Source organism: Podarcis liolepis (genome assembly GCF_965112155.1).
Source record: "Podarcis liolepis genome assembly, chromosome: 8".
In the NCBI taxonomy this organism is placed as follows: Eukaryota; Metazoa; Chordata; class Lepidosauria; order Squamata; family Lacertidae; genus Podarcis; species Podarcis liolepis.
In genome coordinates, this window is record NC_139560.1 from 63,827,930 (window position 1) to 63,851,189 (window position 23,260).

The window sequence follows — 23,260 nt, forward strand, 5'->3', positions numbered from 1 at the left end:
CAAGATGTACGGGATTGAAGCTTGCATGCATTCCTATTAACATGCAACTTTTTATATATGTATGCATAAAATAACCTCATGTAAAAATTGTTAGGCTAAACTACTGCAATACGCTGGGGTTGACCTCTGTGCCCAGCGGATGCAGAACACCGTAATCTACCATTTGATAGGTCAATCACAGGGTGTTCTCTGTAGTGCTTAGAACACATCATACTTCATTCAAGCATGCAGTTTCTCCAACCTTCAGGAATGGCATAGTCCTACGAGGGCTATACCAAGCAATAGATTTGAATGGAGTTCAAATGCATCTTTGGAAACATTTGAAGACATTTCTACCTGAGCACCTGCTTAGCAGCTGCAGTAAAAAAGAAACTAGAACAGATTATTTATCATCCAATACATTTGGTCCATTTTAAGCAGATTTTAGCTGAAGCTACACAGTAGCCTGCCTCAGGTACTTGGGATGGGATTGCCAATAAATCTAAAATATATACGATCAACGATTGATTGATTGATTGATTGATTGAGTAATTAATCAATAGCATGATTCTTACCAGATCTTGTTTGTAGTCACACAGAGCCTTGAGAATGATTGGCTTATTGCTCTTGTAATCAGGGTTCCGTGGCTTTAGCTGGACAATCTTCTTAGACTTATTCACCAAATTTTGCACTTGTCTCTTGTATTCCAAAATTTTCTCTCGCTCACTCTAGAAAGACAGAGAAAGTTTGTCATGGCAAAAAATACTTATAAACAAGGAACCGCATTCACTAACACAGACCTGCATTTGCTATCGGTCAAATCCAGATTCTCTTCAAATTTAAGACAAGTATCTGGGTAGACTTCAGTGGTAACAGTTTGAGAAAATCAGAGTTTATATTTTAGAGTTCTATAAAGTCTTAAGAGTTATAAACTCTAAAATTAGGGGTTCTGCAATCAATAACAGAGGAAAAGAAAACTAAAAAATCCATCTGAAGTTCTGTTTGAGTACATAAAATGCTGCAGCAGTCCCAAATATATGAAGTATAATATACTCGGTGAAATAGACCAAAGGAGCAGCTGCTCATTTTTAATCACATCAGTGTGACAAGAAAGCCTGGAAATTGCAATTTCCCCCAGACCTTCTCCTTAACACCTCTCATTTTCCTCACCCAATGGCTTCAAACAGCCACAATGAGATTTAATGTCGCCTGTCTTTCAAACACAGTATCTTTCATATACAAGGAAATCTGCCCTTATGGGCTTAGTCCTACTGAAGTTGAAAGAAGCTGTGGGATCTCAAAACAAAGTGGCAACCATACCTCCAACTCTTTGATCTGCTCCAATAGAACTTGCAGGGACATATTCTTATCACAGATGAACTTCTTTCTGATGGAATCCTGTAGATTCTTCAAATAGCTCTCAGTTGACTGGGCTTCCTCAAAAAACTATGCATGAAAAGCAAACAGACATATGATTGTCTTTATCTAATCACACTAGTGGGGCATAGTGGTTAGAGTGTCGTACTAGCACTTGAGAGACCAGGACTCAAATCTCTACTCAGTCATGAAGGTCACTGGTTGACTTTGGACCAATCACTTTCTCTTAGTCTAACTTAACTCACAGTGTTTGTTGTGGGGATAAAATGAAGTGGGGAAAACCCTCTATGCTGCCTTGAGCTCCTTGGAGAAAAAGCCAGAACACAAATGTTGTAAAATAAATTAAAGGTGTGAAGTGTACATTTTGTACAGAATGATAACAGTGGGCCCTGAATGAGATTTGTATTGTAGGATCCAACAGACTTTTAAGCGATTAGTAATGCTGAACTCGTAAAATCTACACTGGACTAACAGACATTAATAGGAAATGCAGCACTTGAACATATGAATACAATCCCCTTTCAAGAGCATGGATATATGAAGAATAAATGAAGGAAACTAAACTAAAGACAGCCTATTACCTTCAATCCAATTTCGGATGCTTTATTTAGCAAGCCTTCCTTACTACAAGCTAAACTCACAACCTGCCGTTTCTTACTTACTAAAAGTTGGAGTGCAAGATACTGCATGTTTGTGAATCCTCTCCCCCCTCCCCCCAAAAAATTATACAACCAAACATAGAGTTTAAATGCTGTTGCTTGGGATTCAACTTCTAATATCCGTTATGACTGCACACACCTGAAAGTATGCTGCATTCTCCTTGAGATGAACATCAATGCACTTGGTGATCTGGAGAATCCAGCTCCACTGAGTTTGCAGTGTATCCATGTAGGCCTATATATTTAAAGAGTAAATAAATCACAGTTCATCCTCCATTCATTCATTTCTTTTACCTAGCTAGCAAGGACACCTCTCAAAACTTCCTAAAACCGCTTTGGAGGGAGGAAGAGACGATAAACAGGACTTGGCTTAAAGGAACTGGACTTGCTTAAAGGAAAACCTACAGGAAAACTTGGCCCTCCACTTGAAACACCAAAAGTGGCCCATCACTAAGCGCAGTTGTAAACCAGGGTTATAAAACGGTCACTCACACAACCAGAGCAGCCAGTCTTTGATCAGCATGCAGGTCGTCCTGCATTGTTTCTAACACTGACTCTTGTTGATCAACCAAGAATTGGTCAGGGTTCAAGGTTCAAGATCTGATTTGCAGTACCTTTCACTTCTGTGGAACCTTTGTATCTCACCCTCCAGAAAAAAGAGCAGAGCAAGAACGTAGGAAGTTTAAGATATACCTCGATTTTGTCTGAGGCAGGATGCTGGTTGACCACCAGTTGGTCACATTCTTGCTTCAACTTGTTGAGTTCTTTCTCCTTAACTTCCAGTTGGCTCATGCGTTTCTGTATACAGAAAAGGAACAAGCATTAAGGCCAACCTTAAAATAAGGAGGACAGCAAAAGTTGAATGCATATAAGGTCATATCACCAGCATATAGTAAGGTTAGTGGGTTTGTAACTGAATGAAGCTAGTCAAGCCCATTAATTTCAATGGGACTAATACAATCAAACATATTTATACCGTGGCATAACGTTTATAGGCCTGCAAAACTTCCAGACTTAAATTTGTGCTATATGATAGCAAGAACAGCCTTACTGAACCAAGCACCCAAAAGATCCTTCGTACCATTTTCCTACCACACAAAGTATTATCATCATCACTGATTCATTAATTGCCTTCTGAACAACTGTCTCAAGGAGAATTACACCGAAGATAATTAAAAACAGTTCAAACCCCAGGCCAGCAAATACATTTTTAAAAAAGACTGAAACTGTAATAAGGTAGACAGTCATGGTAAATTTTATTTTATTTATTACATTTATGGTAATGACCTATTTATCCAGCTGGGAAAGCCGGTCGGAACAAAGATGTCTTAGCGTAACTTACAGAGAAGGCCTCCTGCTTCCGGGCAATATCGGTGTTCCTGTCACTCCAGTCGTAGAGAAGCTCCTCCTCCTCACAGTCATTGATCCACATGATTTCTCTGCTAGTGGCCTGGATGATGTTTTGCAGCTGGCGCAACTGATCCATTCTTTCAAAGGAGAATCTCTACAAAACATCAAAGTAATGAGCTTCAGACTTAAGGATCAAAGCTTATTGTGCAAACAAAACTGTGGAACAAAACAGAGGGATCAAGACAGAGCTCTGGAAAGCAAATGGCTACACACCCAACACTCTTTTGCCCCCATTTGGGCTGGGGATACTTTGCACTTTAAAAAAAAGAAAGAGGGGAAATCTGTATTCTGCTCCATGACAACATTTTTTAAAAATGCAAATGCAGTTGTACCTTGGATCTCAAATGACTTGGCTCCCATACAAATCGGCTCTCAAACGACTGAAACCCAGAAGTGAGTGTTCTGGTTTTCCAACATTCTTTTGGGAGCCGAACGTCTGACGCGGCTTCCGATTGGCTGCAGGAGCTTCCTGCAGCCAATCAGAAACCACACTTTGGTTTCCAAACATTTTGGAAGTCGAATGGACTTCCAGAACGGATTCCGTTCAACTTCCAAGATACGACTGTAATGGACATGGGTAAGTTGCCATGCAGAGATACCTAAGCAAATTGCCTACAAGTTTTTAGATGCAACTTTATAATTGAGGATTAATTGTTGAGATAAAAGCTAAGAACGGACAAGTTCCACCGTGTATGGGCTGAACCTGCACTTTTCATCCTCATGGGATCCATAGTTGTCTTCCCTGACTCAAAGGATGCTCCACTGCTAAGAAGGCAAAGCACACATAACAAGGCCTTCGGAAATTAAGTTGCTCTTTAGCTTACCAGAAGATATTCATATTCCTCCTCCAGCTGATGAACAGCAGCCTTCTCACGCTGCGGACAAAAGAATAAAAAGAATAAAGATCTTCTACAGCTTACAAATTTGACCCATTTACCAAGGGGGCCTCTGCAGAAACAAAATTTAAGATGGATGAATTTGTACAGTCAGGTTCCTGAGGAGCCTCTTTACATCACAAATAGCCACAATCAATGACCACATGCCTCAGCAAGAAGGGGCAAGGGAATGCTGGCAACCAAAGGACAAGCAGAAGTGGCAAAGGAGACCGTGTTGGGGCTTGACGCCAACCTGAATGGGAAACACAGCATGCTTTAGATCAGGGATGGGGAACCTGCACCACTCCAGGTGTTGAAGGACTCCAGCTTCCATCATCCCTCACCACTGGCCATGCTGGTTGGAGCTGATGTGACCTGAATTCCAACAACATCTGGAGGGCTGAAGGGTCCCCAACCAAGGAAGTGTCCATAAGATAACAGGCAGAAAGAGTGTAGAAAGGAGTGGGTGTAGATACTTAAGTATTTTGATAGAATACCAAAATGTGCAATGGAGGCCATATAACACCGGTCTTGAAAGACCTACATTGGCTCCCAGTACGTTTCCGAGCACAATTCAAAGTGTTGGTGCTGACCTTTAAAGCCCTAAACGGCCTCGGTCCAGTATACCTGAAGGAGCGTCTCCACCCCCATCGTTCTGCCCGGATGCTGAGGTCTAGCGCCGAGGGCCTTCTGGCGGTTCCCTCATTGCGAGAAGCAAAGCTACAGGGAACCAGGCAGAGGGCCTTCTCGGTAGTGGCGCCCACCCTGTGGAACGCCCTTCCAGCAGATGTCAAAGCGATAAACAACTACCTGACATTCAGAAGACATCTTAAGGCAGCCCTGTTCAGGGAAGTTTTTAACGTGTGATTTTACTGTATTTTTGGTTTTATGGAAGCCGCCCAGAGTGGCTGGGGAGGCCCAGCCAGATGGGCGGGGTATAAATAATAAATTATTATTATTATTATTATACTAGATACATTGCTGCTGACCCAAAGTTAGACTCATTTACAACCATACAAAGTGTGGGGGGGGGGCGAGAGAGAGAGAGAGAGAGAGAATGCTCTTTCATGCACCAATACTTCTGAATAAGCAAAACACAGCAGTGCTAAAACAGGGCTCTTTCAAATATTTCACCAGATGTGAAACCACCGGTTAGCAATTTAAAACAGGCAGTGATGCAAAAAATCAAGGAAGCAGAATCAGTATCTTACCAGGTCGGTTTTGACTTTGTCCAAGTGCCAGCGATAGTCTCCAATGGAATTATGGAATCTCCTGTGGTCGGCAATTTGTTGCTCAATAGCTGCCGCATCAAATCCCCATTTTACTAGCTCCATTTCAGACTGAAAGGAAGAATGAGCATCTTCTTTAGTGGTTTATTTATATAGGTGCCGATGTAAAGCAAAATTAAAACAATGGTGCACAAGCAAAGGTATATAGAGCTGATTTGCAAGGAAGACATGGTTCGGCACCGGGTGGTTATCCTTGCTTGGGATATAGTTGCTTGGGGTTACTATTTCACAGGAGTTGTGCAAATCAGAAAAGACTAAAGCCTTCCCCAATGTCCCCTTCTGCTCCACAAAGCAGGGGAGAAGGTAACAGAATAAAACTACCTTAGGTGCCACAGTAGAACAGGCACCAAAGAACTTCAGAAGGCATCTACAGGTAGCTATAGACCAGCAGGAGCCAAGTTATCATGCCACCTTTTTACAGGGAAGATTGATTTCCACCCAGCCACCCTTTCCAGCCACATTAGTGAAGCAGTCGCCCAAATACTATTAAATTTGTGCACCATGTCTTGTTGCTCTGCAGCCCTAAGCTCCATGCACAGCATGACAGAAAAACGTTTGTATTTTCTAAATGGTAAAGTTAAGAAAGTCTGTAATAATTTGAACTTGAAACTAGCTCTTTCTACACACACACACACACACACACACACACAGTCCTTGCTAGCATGTGTTACCGTTGCTTTTAACATGTGAAAATTAAGATGACCAGCCAATATTTAAGTACTGATAACATGTGAAGTATTAAGTAGTGTGCCCTATCCCGTTCTTTCACATGCCAACTCTTTCAGATTCCCATTTTGCAGACAGTGGACTGAGGAAGGGAGACACTAAGCAGCCTTGGGAGAGCTGAGCTGCATTCCAGAAAATGCTCTGCCCATTCAAATGGTGTAGGATATTTCTCTTCTACCTTCAAAATCAGGTATCAGCTGCTATTTCTTTAAAAGAACTAATTATGATTCAGCACAGCAATAACGCTACCACAGACACCACCCTGAGCCACACCTGTGCTTAAGCGAAGCTGGAATGGCTCCAGCAAGCGAAGCCATTTTAGGCTGTCGGCCATCTGAAAAAAAGAACTTTATTCCTTCTTTTTTTCAGCTCACCGTGAGCCAAAGCCATCAAAGCAGCAGCGAGAATGAACGTTTGTCAATGTGTGTGTGAACGAAAAAGGTGACTCATTTCCAGCTCCCGGCCCCACCAGAGAAACCCAACCCAGGGCCAAAGCCCACGGCTTTCCTATCTCCAAAACGGCAGGGAAGTAAAACAAAACACTTTCAAGAAAACAAAAGCTACCGGCGGGGCTTCCCTACGTATCACATTTCTTTGGCATGCTGTAACTTGGGCTCTGCAGACAGAATGCAAAGCCAGAGAAGGTCAAGGTAAGATAAGAAAGTTGGAAGGCAACTAGGTAAGGAAGCCTATTTACATTGGGCTGACAACACGGCAGGTATTTGGGGAGGGACTTAAAAGGGGGCCCCATCTCCCCTTCTGTACCTGCAGAGTATGTAGCAATAGTGTGATTGTGTGTGTCATCCTCGCCTGCTTCCTGCCCTATGCTGGTGACGTTGCTCTGTTTGGAAAGAGCATTTCACGTTTATGGTAGGTAAACTGTGACCATAGTTGGACTCAGGCACAGCTGAAACGCTGCAAAGGCTTCCTAGGCGGCGGCTGCTGCTATAAGAGGGGTGCCTGTTCCCTTGCAGAACAGGTAGGGAAATTACACTGCCATTCAAATAGTCATCTTAAAGAAGCCACTCCATAAAAATCAACTGCAAACCCCTTTAGCAAATGACTTATTGCCGTATCTGCAGGTCTCTTGTTTTCCTTTCCATTTTCCAGTTTGCCAGCCACATGAGATCTTTCATTCGTTTCTTTTTCTGTCCACCGTATTCTTTTTTTTCTTCAGTTATTGTCTGAACCATTATTTTTCCCCACCCCTTTCTTTATAGGATGACTGTAGCAATGCACTGTGTACATAGAGTTAATCTTTGCTGTGCTTGGATTAATGTTCTGAGCTTGCAATAGGTGCGTCCAGAAGGTTCTAAAACAACACAGACTCAAGAGAAAGGGGCTGGCTTACTTTCCCTTAACTCCTGCTGATATTTTATTTTGAGGCTGGAAAGTGCCGTGCCCAGAAGCAGACAATGTGAAGGGGACTCCCTCTCCGCAGTCCTGTTGCTGTGGCTTACCGGGAGGGACACCTTGGCAGGAGCACTGAATTGTCACTGCGTCTGCACTGCACCAATCTCCCCACCTCACCCTTCCCAGCAAGCCACAGTAACGCCGGCGACGGGAAACCAGGGAGACACCCCTGCCACTCCCTGAATTGTCAGAACAAGAACTGGCTGGTGTGGTGTTGGTGGAGGGGAGAAAAATGCAGTTCCATTTTCTCAACAAAAGCCAGAGCACGAAGCACGCTTTACCTTCTGCTGCCTCATCCAGTTCAGACATTCTGTGGTGCAACGCCTGGTGTATTCGTCCCATCCCGATCCACTCTGGGAGGTAAACGCACCACCTTTGGAGCTAGCCCTACGGGCACGAGGTACACTGATCGCTTTGTAGAGGGCGCGCATCTGCTCTTGAAGCTGAAGCAATCTGAAAGGACAACGAAGGAGAACAATGTCAAGGGGCTATAAGACAAAAGAGATGGAGCAAAGGAGGAGGGCGAATACATTTGCAGGCTCTGAGCCACCATAAGCTTGTAATGAAAAATATGGGATAAAGTCTTCCATTCCCCCCCCCCAGCACTATAAACTTACTGGGTAACATCCAGTAATAGCAATGGTGGAATATGGGGATAATGCACTAGATGCCTGATCCATTAAGATTGTTCGCTGCAGTTTTGTTTTTGTTTAGTTTTTGAAAGACAAATAAATAAGTGCAATGAACATGACATTCCTGGATTGAAAAGAATAAGAATGGAAGGGGGAAATCCATGCTTTGTGTTCCACAGAATGAAATAGTACTAAAAATTCAAGGTACACAGTCTCATTAGATGAGCAAGAGTCCTGGAGAAGGAATAGAATTTTATTATTTATACCTCGCCCATCTGGCTGGGTTTCCCCAGCCACTCTGGGTGGCTTCCAGAACATGAAAAGCACAATAAAACATCAAACATAAAAAATTTCCCAATACAGGTATGCAGCACCACTATTTACTGTAGTACTGAATGGCTTGCCATTTGGTACGCCTGACGAAAAGGACCACTTGAATCCACCAGAGCACATACCTGTACAAACCTCCTCGTATAATTCATGGGCATCTATTTATTGATTCAACACAAGGCAGAGTCAAGCGCCTGGACTATGCTAAGTGTAAACTGAAGTGAGCCCACATATAATAACTAGAAGTCTGTGGGAAAAGGCCAGGAGACAAAAACAGATGGGCGGTACCTTTTCTGGTACAGCTCACAGGGCTGCCCCATTTGCCTCATCTCTCTGATCAGCCCATCGAGGATGTCCATGTGCTCGTTTGCCTGAGCAAAGCAATCTTCCAGCTCTCGGTTCCTGCTAATCTGGATACCATCCCCATACTTCAGCTCCTAAGTGAAAGGAAACAAACAAACAAAATCACCATATTTAGTTCAAAAGCCCCACCACCACCACAAAAATAATGTGATACCAAGAGGCAATGTGTGCAGGATGTTCTAAACTCCGGGGTTTTTTAATGCTGCAAGTTTTCTGTCGGTAATGCACTGAAACCCATGAAACAGCTAATATTTGAAATATATGTGGCGTGTTATTTATCGTTGCTGTTATCCATTATCATTATGACTATGCCTAAACTATACCAGGTACAGAAACAAAAGTGACAAGCGTGGTCTAAAGAAAGATCTGCTAGGTACAATCTCCTGGGAAGCTGTCCTGTGTGAGCCACTCAGGTGCTTGGGAGCTTTTGCCCATTAACTCTTGGTTCATTCCTGCCTTCCTTTCAACACCAGGATGGTAGCATTGCAGGGAAATGCTGTTTGTTAAAGGCCTTGCAACATCTGAGGCCAGGAAGGAGAATGAACAAATTGCACTTGCAGGTTTCATAGCAAGGCTCTCTGTTAAATAAGGTCTCACTACACGCCACTCAAAGGCAGCTTGGCTAAGGCAGAGCTGGACATGAACTCCTTGGAGAATTGAGGCCTATCCAAGTAGAGAGCAATTGGCCAGATGGACAAGTGGCAATCATTCCCCCTGAAGAGTCACCTGCAAGACTGGGTTATGTTTTATATACCAAGTCAATCCCAACCTTATTCCCTGGTAAGTGGCCGCTTGGATGGCCACTTCATTCCTCCTAGATTTGTTTCTGAGATTATGTTCTACCAGCTGAGAGGGCGTTTTCTTAATAGGCGTTTCTGCAAGCAACCTAGAAAGCTGTCCTAGAAACCTAGCTGTCAAAACAGTGAATCCTGAAAAAGAAGAGGCAGAGCACCAGCAGCAGAGGAGCAAGTAAGAAGGCAGACCTCAACATGGAGCTGTGATTCTGTTTATTAAATAGATGTGTGTGTATACAGGAACCAGTAGGCATTAATATGCTCTTTCTTGGGATGAACTGGGGGAGGGTGTAAATAAATGTACATGCTATTATAGTCATGCTGCCTTCTCTCTCTCTCTCTCTTTCTCTCATATTTGGACAGTTAGGTATGTTTTGTACAGGAAGCTGCCTTACACCAAACCATACTGTTTGTCCATCTAGTACAGCACTGCCTAATCTGATATGTATCAGCTCTCAAGGGTCTTTAGCCAAAGTCTTCTACATCTCCTGCTAGCTAATCCCTCGTTACTGGAGAGACCAAGGATTGAACCTAGAACAGCGGTTCTCAACCTATGGTTCCCCAGATGTTGTTGGACTACAACTCCCATCATCCCTGAGCTCTGGCCTTGCTAGCTAGGGGTGATGGGAGTTGTGGTTCAGCAACATCTGGGGACCCACAGGTTGAGAAAGGCTGACCTAGAACCTTTGAGTTTGCAGAGCAGGTGCTGCACCACTAAGCTACAGAACCTCTCTTCCTTCCTTCCTAATAAACCAGGGGTCACCAACATGGGTGCAACAGAACCCTTGAAGCATCTTCTTGGTGCCTACAAAGCCCCTGAGCTCCCTGACCCCCAACTACTCCTTTGATCATAAGATCATACTTTTTCTCCTTAACTGGAGGACGACACTCTTTCTACTCTGGTTAATTCTACTGAATTCTATCTTGGAAAAATGAAACTACGTTTGTGTGCACTTGCTCTCTTTTTCCATCTCACGAGAGTGCAGCTGATCCGGGGGAGCAGGGAAAGAAGTGACTAGAGGGATTGGCACCCACAGAACTTATTCAAAAAAGCCAGAAGTGCACACAAGTCTTAAAAAGCAGGCAACCTCTGTAATAAACTGTTCCACAGCACTTTTTCTGAGGTCTGCGTTCTTGCTTGCTCATTCAGAATGGGGAAACAGCATCTCCCAGGTTAGCATTCATATAGGTTCAGCGATGGAACAAGACTTACAGGCTGCACTATGAGTTCGGCACGCATGAGGCAATCGGAGCAATTTTGCAGAAGGTCTTGAATGGTGTTTTGACGCCTGGACATTGTGCCGGTTCCATTGTGGCTAAGGGAAGGAGAAAGAGAGGCTGAGAATTAATCACACAGATGTAATTAATCATGGATTTTAAATGCATTTCCCAAGGCAAGCAGCACACCTTATTCAAATTAAAGTGTTGTAACCTGTACAGCTTCACAGAGATTCTCCTTGATACACTTGCCCCTCCTGTGTGTGTGTGTGTGTGTGTGTGTGTGTGTGTGTGTGTGTGTGTGTGTCACACAAAAGAGTTACAATGCTGAGTCTGCAGCCTCATAAAAACCACGGTGGGAATGTGAGCTAAGTAAAAAATAAATAAATACTGGCTTGTGGTTACCATTCTGCGAACGAAACAAACACAAGGATGAATGGTGTATGAAACAGACATTCTTAGTCTAGCCTAGAAACACACAGGAAGACCAGGACAGCCGGAATACTCAAGTGCAAAACTGCTCAGTCCATTCTCCCTTCTTACCCATCATTCTGTAAATTCCTCCAGAATTATATATGACACCAGCTGTCTTCCTTCAAATCCCTCCTTCTTCTGTGAAATCTGGACTGAGATCTCATTTCAAATGAAGCCAAAGCACACACCACTGTGTTTGATTTTATACCCATCCCTTGTTATCCTTGGCCAACTCCTCTGTTACCTCCTCTCTGAACTGTCTAAATTTAGGCTAAAAGAACCTTGGGACAGGGGTTCACTTACATTATACTACTAGCATTAAGAGCACTGATGGTGGTGATGATATGGTGATAAATGGTCAAGCTGAAGCCTGTACCTGATATTCTGAACCTGTTATGGATATTTAACCAGACAGAGAATACAGACCTTGCTTTCTCAACCAATCTACAAAACAAGATACTATTCCAGATTCATATATGTGGCATCTTGGTGAGGGTATTGCCAACCAGCTTTTATATAACAGCGCCTAAGGGCCCAGGCATGACAAGGTTTTGTAATAAGAAAGAAGAAAGCCAACACGTAACATAAACTTCTGCCACTACTGAAGTTTTATCCAGAACAGTATTCCCAAGTAAATTGATCCTATAATGAATAATATATTCAGAAACAGTTTGGGAGCTTGAGATTATATACGTCCAAGGAGAAGGGATCAGAGTGGATTCAGAAAGCCTGTTTGGAACCCAATAATGTGGTTCTTTCCATTTGAGCTCAAAACACATTCAGTATAATCAGAGGAATTCCGTACCCAAGACTTAATCTGTCTTTTCAAACACAATGATTCCATTGTGGTAACAGTCCAAGAGAACCATCTTTTGGAATTCTGTATTGTCAACTGGAAGACTGAGCTGGGATAGCTCCGTCAGTAGAGCAGGAGACTCTTAATCTCAGGTTCATGTGTTTGAGCCCCATGCTGGGCAAGAGAATCCTGCACTGCTGCAAGGAGTGGGACTAAATAACTCTTCAATTCTATGATTCTATTACTTTCAAGGCAGAAAAATACATTCTGGAAATCGTGCTTCTAACAGGAAAAGCATAGTAATGTAGTCTGCTTAGAAAATCTCCTTTTATGTAGGTAAAATGTACCAGTACCGTAGAGAAGAGACTACAAGCTTTGGATAACTTGTTTTTAAAAATGTATGCTACCAGGTTGGGAAACCTCTGGCTTGTCTAATGTAGCCCACCAGGCCATTTCCCCCAAACACCCACCAGCTGACGTCACTGATTCTGTCAGCTGATGGGTGGAAGGATAGGGTTTAATCCTTCACTCCTCTGTTCCCAGCAGCGAACAGGATCACAAAGCCTAGACAACAGGATTTCATCTTTGGTCATCAACTGATGAGCAGAGATTAAAGTCCCTTGCCTACTTATTTTAGGGGCAGCAGTTGGGAGATGGGGGCTCCCTCAACTCCCACCCCGCCACTGCTGCAGCCTGCTAATAGGAGAAGAAGAGCAAAGTGCAGGTTGAAACAACCTCCCTGTTAAAGGAAGGGGTGTTCTGCTTCAAAGGCCGCTTTATATATAATATACACAAAGGATAGCTGTGTGAGAGAGGCTGCTTTGCAAGTGTTTGGTCACGCTGCACTCAGCCACAGGTGCAAGCCTGCACTAGTTGTCTATGGGTGAGGTGCTGCAAACTAGGAGCCACACCTCGCTGATGGCATCAGAGCTCTCCCAACAAGCTCAGGCATTTCCCAAATCGAAGCACCTCTATTAAAACAGATACTTTAGTAAACCAACAAACTTCCAAGCTTAATCCAGCTGGCTAAGTGCATTCACTTGTACTGATTATTTTCTGCAGCGTAAGCTAAATTCTATCCTGTGCACTCAGATTCAAGAGCTCTCTCGTAACAACAATAACAATAACAATTTAACAAGTGAATTATTACAGTCAGCATGTGTATTGCTCACCTAGTGACTTCAATGTGATTATGGATTTACATGCAAGTTCATAAAGCAATGAATTAAACATCAAGTGACAACTGGCACATGCAAAACAGCAGTTCAAATGCACAATTATTTTAATATCTGCCAAACTTTGCAGCCTGTAAATGACTTTCTTCGTATGACAGCAAGGGCTGCCCCTCCAAATTTAAAGTAGGCTCTTATGCATGATCAAATGAAGTAAAGAAGTAGGAAAAAAGAAACAGAAATTAAGTGAGGCATGTTCATTAATTTCAACAGGTCTACTCTAACAAGGGTGGATAAAAATCAATGATTTTCTTTTTTTTAAAATCAGATTTTTTTAAAAAAAAAAGTAAATCAGTTTTGATTTAAATTGGATTTTTTAATTTAAATCGGATTTTAAAATAAAAAGCTTTTGGAGGAAAAAATATTTCTAAAGATAGTTTTCTATTTAAGTTACATTATAGTCCAAAGGCTATTCACGAGGAAATAAGGATTTGTTTAAAGTTTTTCATGTGTGCTAAAACTCAGTCTAAGGTTTTGGGTTTTTTTTTAAAAAAAAAATTAACCACATCAGTTAACAAACATGGATACATATGCTACAATGTTATTGTTTTAGTTAAATAAATTGTTTAAATTGTTATTAAGGAAATGATTATTTTTCTCCTTCCAATAAAGTACAGTGGTACCTCAGGTTACAGACACTTCAGGTTACAGACTCCGCTAACCCAGAAATAGTACCTCGGGTTAAGAACTTTGTTTCAGGATGAGAACAAAAATCATGGTCCGGCTGTGCGGTGGCAGCGGGTGGCCCCATTAGCTAAAGTGGGGCTTCAGGTTTAGAACAGTTTCAGGTTAAGAACAGACCTCTGGAACGAATTAAGTTCTTAACCAGAGATACCACTGTACAGCAGAAAATTGTCCAAATATAAACAGTTAACTTATTAAACCTCACAATAATTACATAATTATCTGTCTATATATTTCTAATAGTATAACCAAATCAGAAATTTTTGATATAACTGTAAAAACTACTCTGAAAATTAATTATTCCAAAAATGAAACCTTCATCTGGTTGTAATTATTAAGATTATACCAGCAAGAATGAGTCTTTCTGTAAAAAGATTTGATTTAAATCAAGTCTTACTGACTAGTGATTTAAATCAAGTCTTACTGACTAGTGACTTAAATCGTGATTTAAATCAAATCCACCCTTACTCTGACTACAACTAGCATTGAGTGCAACCCAAAATCATTTTCACGTGCTGTTACACGTGCATATGTGATTCAGCCTTGAACTTGGAAATATTTTTATAGTCATTTTCCCCAAGGCCTGGCTCTTCTACATCAGTTTTGCACTGCAACCATTTCAGCGGAATGACCATTACAGTTACCAGTGGAACTCTAGCATTTACTATGTTGCTGTGGGGGTGGGTATTTTTCAATAAATTTCTCTCATGTGGCAAGTTCCAGATTTAACCACACATAGGTGTGCGTGAATGAAACCTGCGACACAGAGAACTGATACAGCAAAGTCACTACATAAAAAGGGGGGGTGAATCATATGAAAAGAACTGTGTTCTAAGCTACTGTCACAGATGCCAGTGATACTGCTTGCTTTCAGACATAGTAATAAACTAGAGGAAAAAACATTTGAGAGCCCCAGGCTAGCACAGACCTCCCCCGCTTCCTCCTCTGGTACAACCATGAATCGATAGAAGCTTCCACTTGCATTTTTTATTAAACACAATTTGTCATAATGTTCGAATCTGGTTTGCTGAAACACGTCAATTCACATCTTGGGCAACAAAGCTGCCAAGTTTCAACAAACCATAGTTTTGACTGACTGTTTTACGGTTTGGACGAAACACTAAACTGCAGCTAATCAAATACACAAGTGAAAGCTTCTGATCTCCTCTCAGCTGGAAGAGAGAAGAGGGGAGGAGTACATTTATTTGAAGTTCACAGCGGCTTATTTCTGTTGCCACAGTTAGCCATTATTGTACAGTTGTACCTTGGCTCTCAAACAATTTAAGACTCAAACATTTTGGCTCCCGAACACTGCAAACCTTGAAATGAGTGTTCCGGTTTGCAAACATTTTTTGGAAGCCAAACGTCCAACACAGCTTCTGCGGCTTCCGATTGAGTGCAGAAGCTCCTGCAGTCAATCGGAAGCCGCACCTTGGTTTTCAAACGTTTTTGGAAGTTGAACAGACTTCCGGAACGTATTCCATTTGAGAACCAAGGCACGACTGTAATTCGAAAACCATTATGAGTCTGTTGGGTGTGTGGCTGTACACTGTATGTTTCCAGAACTAGCCAGCATAGATTGTAAAAACAAGTATGGACAGCTATAGAAAGAAATAATAATAATAATAATAATAATAATAATAATAATAATAATAATAATAATAATAATAATAATAATTTTTTATTTATACCCCGCCCATCTGGCTCGGCTTCCCCAGCCACTCTGGGCAGCTTCCAAAAGAATATTAAATAAGGTTGGGGAAAGGTGAATAGGTGATGTTTGAGCAACTGCTAGGTTTGACACTTGCACTCAGGCTTCAAAATTAACATTTTGCGCCCAAAGATTCTCCATCTGCGAGCACCTCAAAAAGTCTGGGTGCCAGTTTTTGTGCCTGGCTGGCCCTCAAGGATTACTGAAATGTATGTGCTTTGAAGTCTCAAAGTATATGTTAAGGATAGACAATATGTTAAAGAGTTCAACAATAAAGAGCAGAGTGTTTTGAACACTGAAGTACTTTACCAATATTTTTATTGTAAACACCAAATTTCTGCTAAAAACGCTAACAGTTTCTGCTAAAAATGTGATATTAACAAGGTATCACTTACGTGAATTGTGTACTAGTTCATGCATATCAAAATAATAAATAAAAAGTGTTGCTACCCAACCGCCCCCCTGCCCCCCCCATGGCGACTAGACATTCTGTTTCGGCACCCACAACCCAGGTCCCAGAAGCCCTCTGCCTCCTAGCTTTTCCATGCCAGTTTCTAACACTGCTGCATTGTTGCCGTGCAGGGTGACAGAAAAAGGAACCAAACTCAGAAGCGACATATTCAAGCAGGGTTCCTAAATCTTCCAGATTCTTCTTTTGGAATTGGGTATTGTGGCTTCACCTGTTCAGTGCATGGCATTGTAAGATGCCAGGTGTAAGATGACAGGTGGGTACGGCTCTGTCAAGTCTGCCTTCCAGGCCAAATGGAGAAGATTTCTACGGAGAAACATGGCACCTATGTGACCTCATGTACACAGAGCTCCTGCTGATGCCTTCTCCAGTCTATATGCTTCTCATGCCCATCCTCCCACTTGAAGTAGGCAGAAGAGAAAAAGCAGAGAGGTGGACCCCCAAAGAAGTTTGTGAACCCGCAAAGAAGTACAAGCAGCCACCTATTTTCTCCCATGGAAACGTAAACTCTACCAGCATCCATAATGCACCTTGATGCCACTGTGAGCCATAAAGTGAAGTAGATTGCTCACAATTATTGTTGAGGAAATTGTGATCCCTCCAGCTCAGAAAGCAAGGGCATTCTGGGAAGGACCACCTATATTTGTTGACCCAGCATTCAGATAAGAGACTGGCGTTTACTGGCCCAGAATTCAGGTGAGGGACTGGAAGAAAGCAAAGGAAGCTTTTGATTCATTTTGTGTACATCCCATTTTGTGTACATACAGTTGCTCCACCCTGAGTGGAGTCCGTTTGAGTTTGAGGTAAATTAGAATAAGGACTCCTCTCATTTTTTACGCTTTCACACAAAGGCTAATCAGTAGCTGGCCCTAAATATTATTATTTAGATTGTAAACTCTTAAATGGCTGCCTATGAGCCCTACCCAGACACACACCCTTCCTTGGATGTGGGTGGGGTGGGCAGACAACTCTACACCACCCTAGGTAGAAACCTCAGAGCAGTATTACTTAGGTGGGGCCCCACAAGCAAAACTCTTGACTACTATTAAATCTTAGGAATGGTTAAAAACTACTTTTAAGTGTTGCTTTTAGATAAGCTACTTCTGTGTGTGTGTGTGTGTGTGTGTGTGCGTGCACGTGCATAACAAGAATTAGTTGTGACTTCTTATTGCTCATATTTAAATAATTAAGCAATTCTCCCATGTGAAAAAAGGAACTGTGCTTTCTATTTTCACCTCCCAACCAACCTGTCTGAACAAGCATGGGATTACAATGAAAGGCAGCCTGGATAAAAGAAGTCAGATGCGGGGGGGGGGGGGAGGAATACTGTATGCCATGATTAAATCATTGAAGGACTTTGTACAGTCACTGGTGCATCACTTGGAGATAATGCAGGCAACAGTAACTTCTGACATTAATTACACATGGTAACCCTTAAAGAAATAATGTAGCCTACGAGGCGTAGAGAAAAAGGGAGTTAAGCAGTTATTATGTGCATTAATTTTTCTGTATATTGATGCAACGTATTACCACTGTCTTAAGGTGGGTAAATATATGAGATCAGAGGTACAGAACATTTCAGGAGATGCTCTAATTCCAAAATGAATAGAAAGAGCTGGGGGAAATGCCATGGATCACTGAGGACAGGACTCCTCACTGTCAAGTGTATCATACAATGTGCTCTGTCCCACTGCAGGGCTCTCTAAGGCAGGCACAGGAAAACTCAGCCCTCCAGATGTTTGGGACTACAATTTCCATCAACCCTAGGTAACAGGACCAGTGGTCAGGGATGATGGGAATTGTAGTCCCAAACATCTGGAGGGCCGGAGTTTGCCTATACCTGCTCTAAGGTCTGCCAAGATTCTCTTCTAAAGTACCTGTCAAACACATCTGATTAAAATTTATCTACTGGTGGAGATGTTCTGAAAGAGTCCCAGTTAGCAATTGTTCACACAGCCATGATCCATCACATTCTTCTTATCCTTTTTTAAATCCCAAAGCGACCTTAAACATACACAACTGTGAACTTCACTGCCCCCCAAGATTGGATACTCCCCCACTGAAAAGATTAAACCCCTGTATAAAAATTTCTTGGCATTTACAACTGTGGTTGAATGCAACTTGCACAGAAATGAAAATCAAGTGTAAATCTACACCATTAGTAATCACTATTTTGAAAGAGTTCACACACCCATTCCACATCAGCTGCAGAATGCTGCTATGATTAGGTTTCCACTGGTTTTGTTTCTTAAACTTTTAAAAGGTTAAATGGCACAAATAAGATGGATCCAATGTCTGTCCCTTTCAAAACTAACCCAGGAATGTGCCAAGCAGCCTGTTTGCTTAGTTTTTTTTAATAGGTTGGAGGCTATTTGGATAATTACAAATTTTATACCTTTTATACATTGTTTTTAAAAAATGAAGCAATTAATAAATTGCTCCAATAAATAAATAAATAAGGAAAACCTGTCTCTGCAATCGTAAAGAACTTTGCTTCCTTTTTAAAATGCTAACAACAGCCTGAGGTCACACAAAACACTGCCCATTCTTAGCTTTGGAGAATCATAACAGCAAAACAAAACATTTAATCTTCCCAGGGATTATCCAGTGACGTTATCCCCCACTGTAGTTCCCTGCACTTTCCTAGCATAGTCACTCTCCAGCATTAATTCCCCTGCTTAACCATGGTTCAGCATTACATGCAAACCATCGCTAACTATGGTTCCCAATTCCTTTTTAAGTGTTCGCCATGGTTAGCAACAGTGCGTAAGTAATACTGAATGGTGATTAAAAGGAGGATTATACAAGCCCACAACCTACTTCTGATCCATTTGCCATGGTTAAGAGAGTAGCAGACTAAAAATCTGGGCCCGAATAGGGATTTGAACACAGGACTTCTTTGTGTTGCAGCCTTTCCACTATGACACACTGGCTTCACTCCTTTAGAGCTGTGTACCCCATATCATTTGACTTAAAAGAGAATCATCACAGTTGATGACACAATATCTGGGCATCAAGCTTGCTGCCTCAGCACACCCAACTTTTTGACAATGCTTCATGTGCAGCTCTCCCAGAGTCTGTGGCAAAGAGGCCTCGCCCATTTTTCTAATGAAAGGCTTATCCCTCTTGTAGTTCCTCATGACTAAAGATTCACTGTGTTGCAGCACTCTTTGCTTCTAGTGGGTTTATTTTATTATTATCATTTCTCTCTCCCTCTCTTGAGCTAACCCACCTGCAATAATTAGCTATGTACAATTGAAGAGTACTTGGCAAGCAGATTCTGCTCTCTGCTTTTTATCGTGTGATCATTTCATTAGTCACGGCAAATACAGGACACTCCTAACGCACAACTTGGGATATCGTGATGGGGTGGCAGCCTTCCTTTATTAGCAAAGAAGAGACTTGGTGTATTTATTCACACAGGGCAGGGCTCTGAAAACGGAGACATAGGGAGATCCCAATTTCTTTTTTAAAAAATTAAGCTGCAATTCTGGTCTTTGAATGACTGTTCAGTCTGCTATTCCGACTTGCCTGTGCAAGTTACATCGGAAGGACATTTGCTACAGCAGATTTTGAAGCGGCTGTTATGATCGTTAGTATCAATGCAGCTCCCATACACTTGGAAACTTTATGCAGGCCAACTTTAAAGGAAACAGTTGGGGGGAGTATTGAACAGTGGTAACATGGTGACAGAGAGTGCGAATTGTGAGGCAGGAAATCCCCAGGTAAATATTGCCATGAACTCTCTAGGTAACCTGATGCAAGCTACTTAATAACCTTGACCTCGGTATATGTCACTGGTAGGATTTCTGAAATAACGCATGCAAATTATTCTATAAACCTCTGTACCTCCAAACAGCATAATGGAGAAAACCCCCTGGCTGAAGATGGCCATCCTGTTATAAAAGCACCAGGTAAAGAGATCAAGAAGCTACATGCTGGAATTAGGCTTGAAAATAACCTACTGCTGGTGTCAGTAGACAGATGTTTTCAAGCCTAAATGGGGGTCTGGGGTGGTGAGGAGGGGAAGCTGTGAGAGGGATGTAATGGTTAAGAGTTTGGACTAGAGAGACCCAGGTTCAAATTTCCAGACAGCCAGCAAAACTAATAGGTGACATTAGGCTAGTTACTATCTCTTAGCTAACCTTGCAGGGTTGTAGTTAAGAGAAAATAGGTGAGTACTCTGAACTACATGGGGCAGGGCAGGATTTTTTTTTTTTAAGTAATAAGTACAGAATCATAATATTTTCAGCACAGATGTTTTATCATCATGATTATCCAATGCTCTATCACAGTGGTTCCCAAAGTTTCCCCCCCAACAGAGGCCTGGAAATTGTTGATGGTCTTAGTGGACCTCTTAATTATTACAATGGTGTGTGTCACAAATGTAATGTGCTGTGCCAGATGCTGTACATTTTTTAAAATTGTCTTTTTATTGCTCCTTGCATTTTATTGTATTGCAATTCGCATTTCATAGAATTCTAATTTTAACACCATTAAAATGAATGAAAAATTAAGAAACTGAAGATGTTGCAGAGCAGAGGGGGGAATACAGTTAAAAAACAATACGGACATTGAATGAGGACATGCCACAGACTTCCTCAATGAGGCTTGTGACCCATCAATGATCCATGGACCACAATTTGGGAACCCACACTGCGCTACCACATGGTGCACCATCATTTTACTCTCATTCAGCATCACTGCTGTGGATCCTACATCAAACTGGCTAAAGATCTGAGCAAAATAAATATGTGGACCGCCTGCCCCCCATCAACACAAACCTGTACAAATAGCATAGTGCTGCGGATGTTCGTCGAGTAAATACTTGCAAAGACTGTGTGTTGACAGGAGGCAACCACCACCATGTAGTTACAGAAGCCAACACCACTAGAGCAGGCATAGGCAAACTCGGCCCTCCAGATGATTTGGGACTACAACTCCCATCAGCCCTAGCTAACAGGACCAGTGGTCAGGGATGGTGGGAGTTGTAGTCCCAAAACATCTGGAGGGCCAAGGTTGCCTATGCCTGCGCTAGAGGTCTATAAAGACCTTTGGTTTATCTCAAACCTACTGGGAGTAGCTTTAACCATTGTGCTCTACAGTGTACACAATTCAAAGGGATTGCTGGTTTAAAACAGCGCTAAGAGTGTTATAATTTTTTTTTTAACTGAATTGCAGAAACAGGCTGGCAATTCAGGGCAGCAGTGTAATTCCCTGTCAAATTGAGGTTCCACAGAAACCACCCTCTTCCTCACTTCCCAGGGTTACAGAAGCTGGGAACATTACAGAGACAGCTTGCTCAAGCCCTCAGGGCAGGGAGAGGCTGGCAATGCTACCTGAGCAAGGTACTAGTTAATAAAATGAACAAAGGGCGACAGAATAAGCCTTGGCAGGACAGAGACTCCGCCCCAAAGGTAACTATGCTGAAACTCAGATGGAAGTATCGTCACTTTTGCATTTAAATTTCCATACTTCTCTCTCACTCACACACGGAGAGCAGTATTTCTGTTTGGATGCTGTTCATAAAAAAAGAATAAATGGGCTAAACGCCTTATCCTGAAGACTAATTTCCGAGAAGTGTGCAAAGTTTTGGAAGTTTTTGCAGGCAAAAAGGGAACAAAGAGAAATAAAGTAAAAATGCACTGAATTCTGTGTTTAACAAGTGCTCCTCTGAAATGGTGCATGCTTTTCAGGAAAGTCACTAGTTGTTGGAAGGATAGGAGTTACTGTTTTTACAGCCTTCTATTGCCTAATGCACTTCCTCTGCTACCAGGTTTACTAATCTAATCTGAACTAATTTCAGCAAGGGAACTCATGGGATGAATTCATGGATAAGCTATGCTGTCACTAAAGACAAATGCAAGGTCTCTAGTCCTGGGTCTATCTTGAAACATTCTTCTGAGGTTACACAGGATAGTAATTAAATTGCTGGCAGCTTTTGCTGGGCTGACAAGGGTGTAAATCTGCCATGTAATCAGACTCCAATTTGGGCCCAGATAAGGTTTAACCTGTGAAATACAAGAAAACAAGACATTGCGAAACTTGCAATACTATGTGCAGATCTAACTAGTAAATCACTGATTAACAAACAAGTGGGCAGATCTTTTTGAAACAATACAGAGCCAGCATTCCTTTATGAATTTAGGCACCAAATTATACTCACAAGTAACTCAACTTTCTGTAATAAAAGTTCTGCAAGACGCTAAATTTGTGGAAACCAGCCCTGAACTTAGCCTCCAGTTGTGCAACAGAAAAAGTACAAAATTATATAAATAGTTTAGCATATCTACTTGTACAGCATTTTATACAGGGATTCAAACCAGGGTCATAATGAACCAGGCACATCTATTGCATACCTTCAGTTAGGCTGCAGTCCTAACCATGTCTATTCAGAAACTAGTTCTATTGAATTCAACAGAGCTTATTCCACGGTATGTGGAGTTAGGACTGAAGTCTTATTTATCAACAGGCTTGTATGGTGGCCCTGTTCAGCCACACAAGCACAAAGGAGCTGATATGCAACAGCAGCACACTGGAAAAAATGATGGGACAGCTCAGAGAACCTTCAGTTGTTCAGTCCTACACAAAAGGAAGAGTAATAATGAGATGAAGAACAGTGACTGCTAAAGTCAACCTATACTTATAGAGCCCTGAACTTTTCAACACCCATGTAAGCATCATGGTATTAATTCCAATGGAGAGGAAAAGTTCCTGGAATCCTATGTATGGTTGCCAGGTTTAATTCCTTCAGGGCTCCTGTGCACTTAACAGCTACATGACAGGTAAAAATCCAACAGGTGAAATTCATCAGCCTGGCAAAATATTT

The 23,260-nt window shown here is 42.0% G+C and overlaps 1 protein-coding gene across 3 annotated transcripts in view; it reads right to left on the bottom strand.

Moving 5' to 3' along the window:
• Positions 1–23,260, bottom strand: part of DSP (desmoplakin) — a 48,017-nt gene that overhangs the window by 20,266 nt on the left and 4,491 nt on the right. For all 3 annotated transcript variants that reach the window (XM_083518914.1, XM_083518916.1, XM_083518915.1), the window contains exons 2-11: positions 11,061–11,163; positions 8,979–9,127; positions 8,010–8,181; positions 5,512–5,640; positions 4,250–4,300; positions 3,358–3,519; positions 2,709–2,813; positions 2,155–2,250; positions 1,300–1,425; positions 555–707 (exon numbers count right to left, since the gene is read on the bottom strand). In XM_083518914.1, coding sequence (XP_083375040.1) covers positions 555–707; positions 1,300–1,425; positions 2,155–2,250; positions 2,709–2,813; positions 3,358–3,519; positions 4,250–4,300; positions 5,512–5,640; positions 8,010–8,181; positions 8,979–9,127; positions 11,061–11,163 — 1,246 coding nt within the window. The remainder of the gene's footprint in view (positions 1–554; positions 708–1,299; positions 1,426–2,154; positions 2,251–2,708; positions 2,814–3,357; positions 3,520–4,249; positions 4,301–5,511; positions 5,641–8,009; positions 8,182–8,978; positions 9,128–11,060; positions 11,164–23,260) is intronic.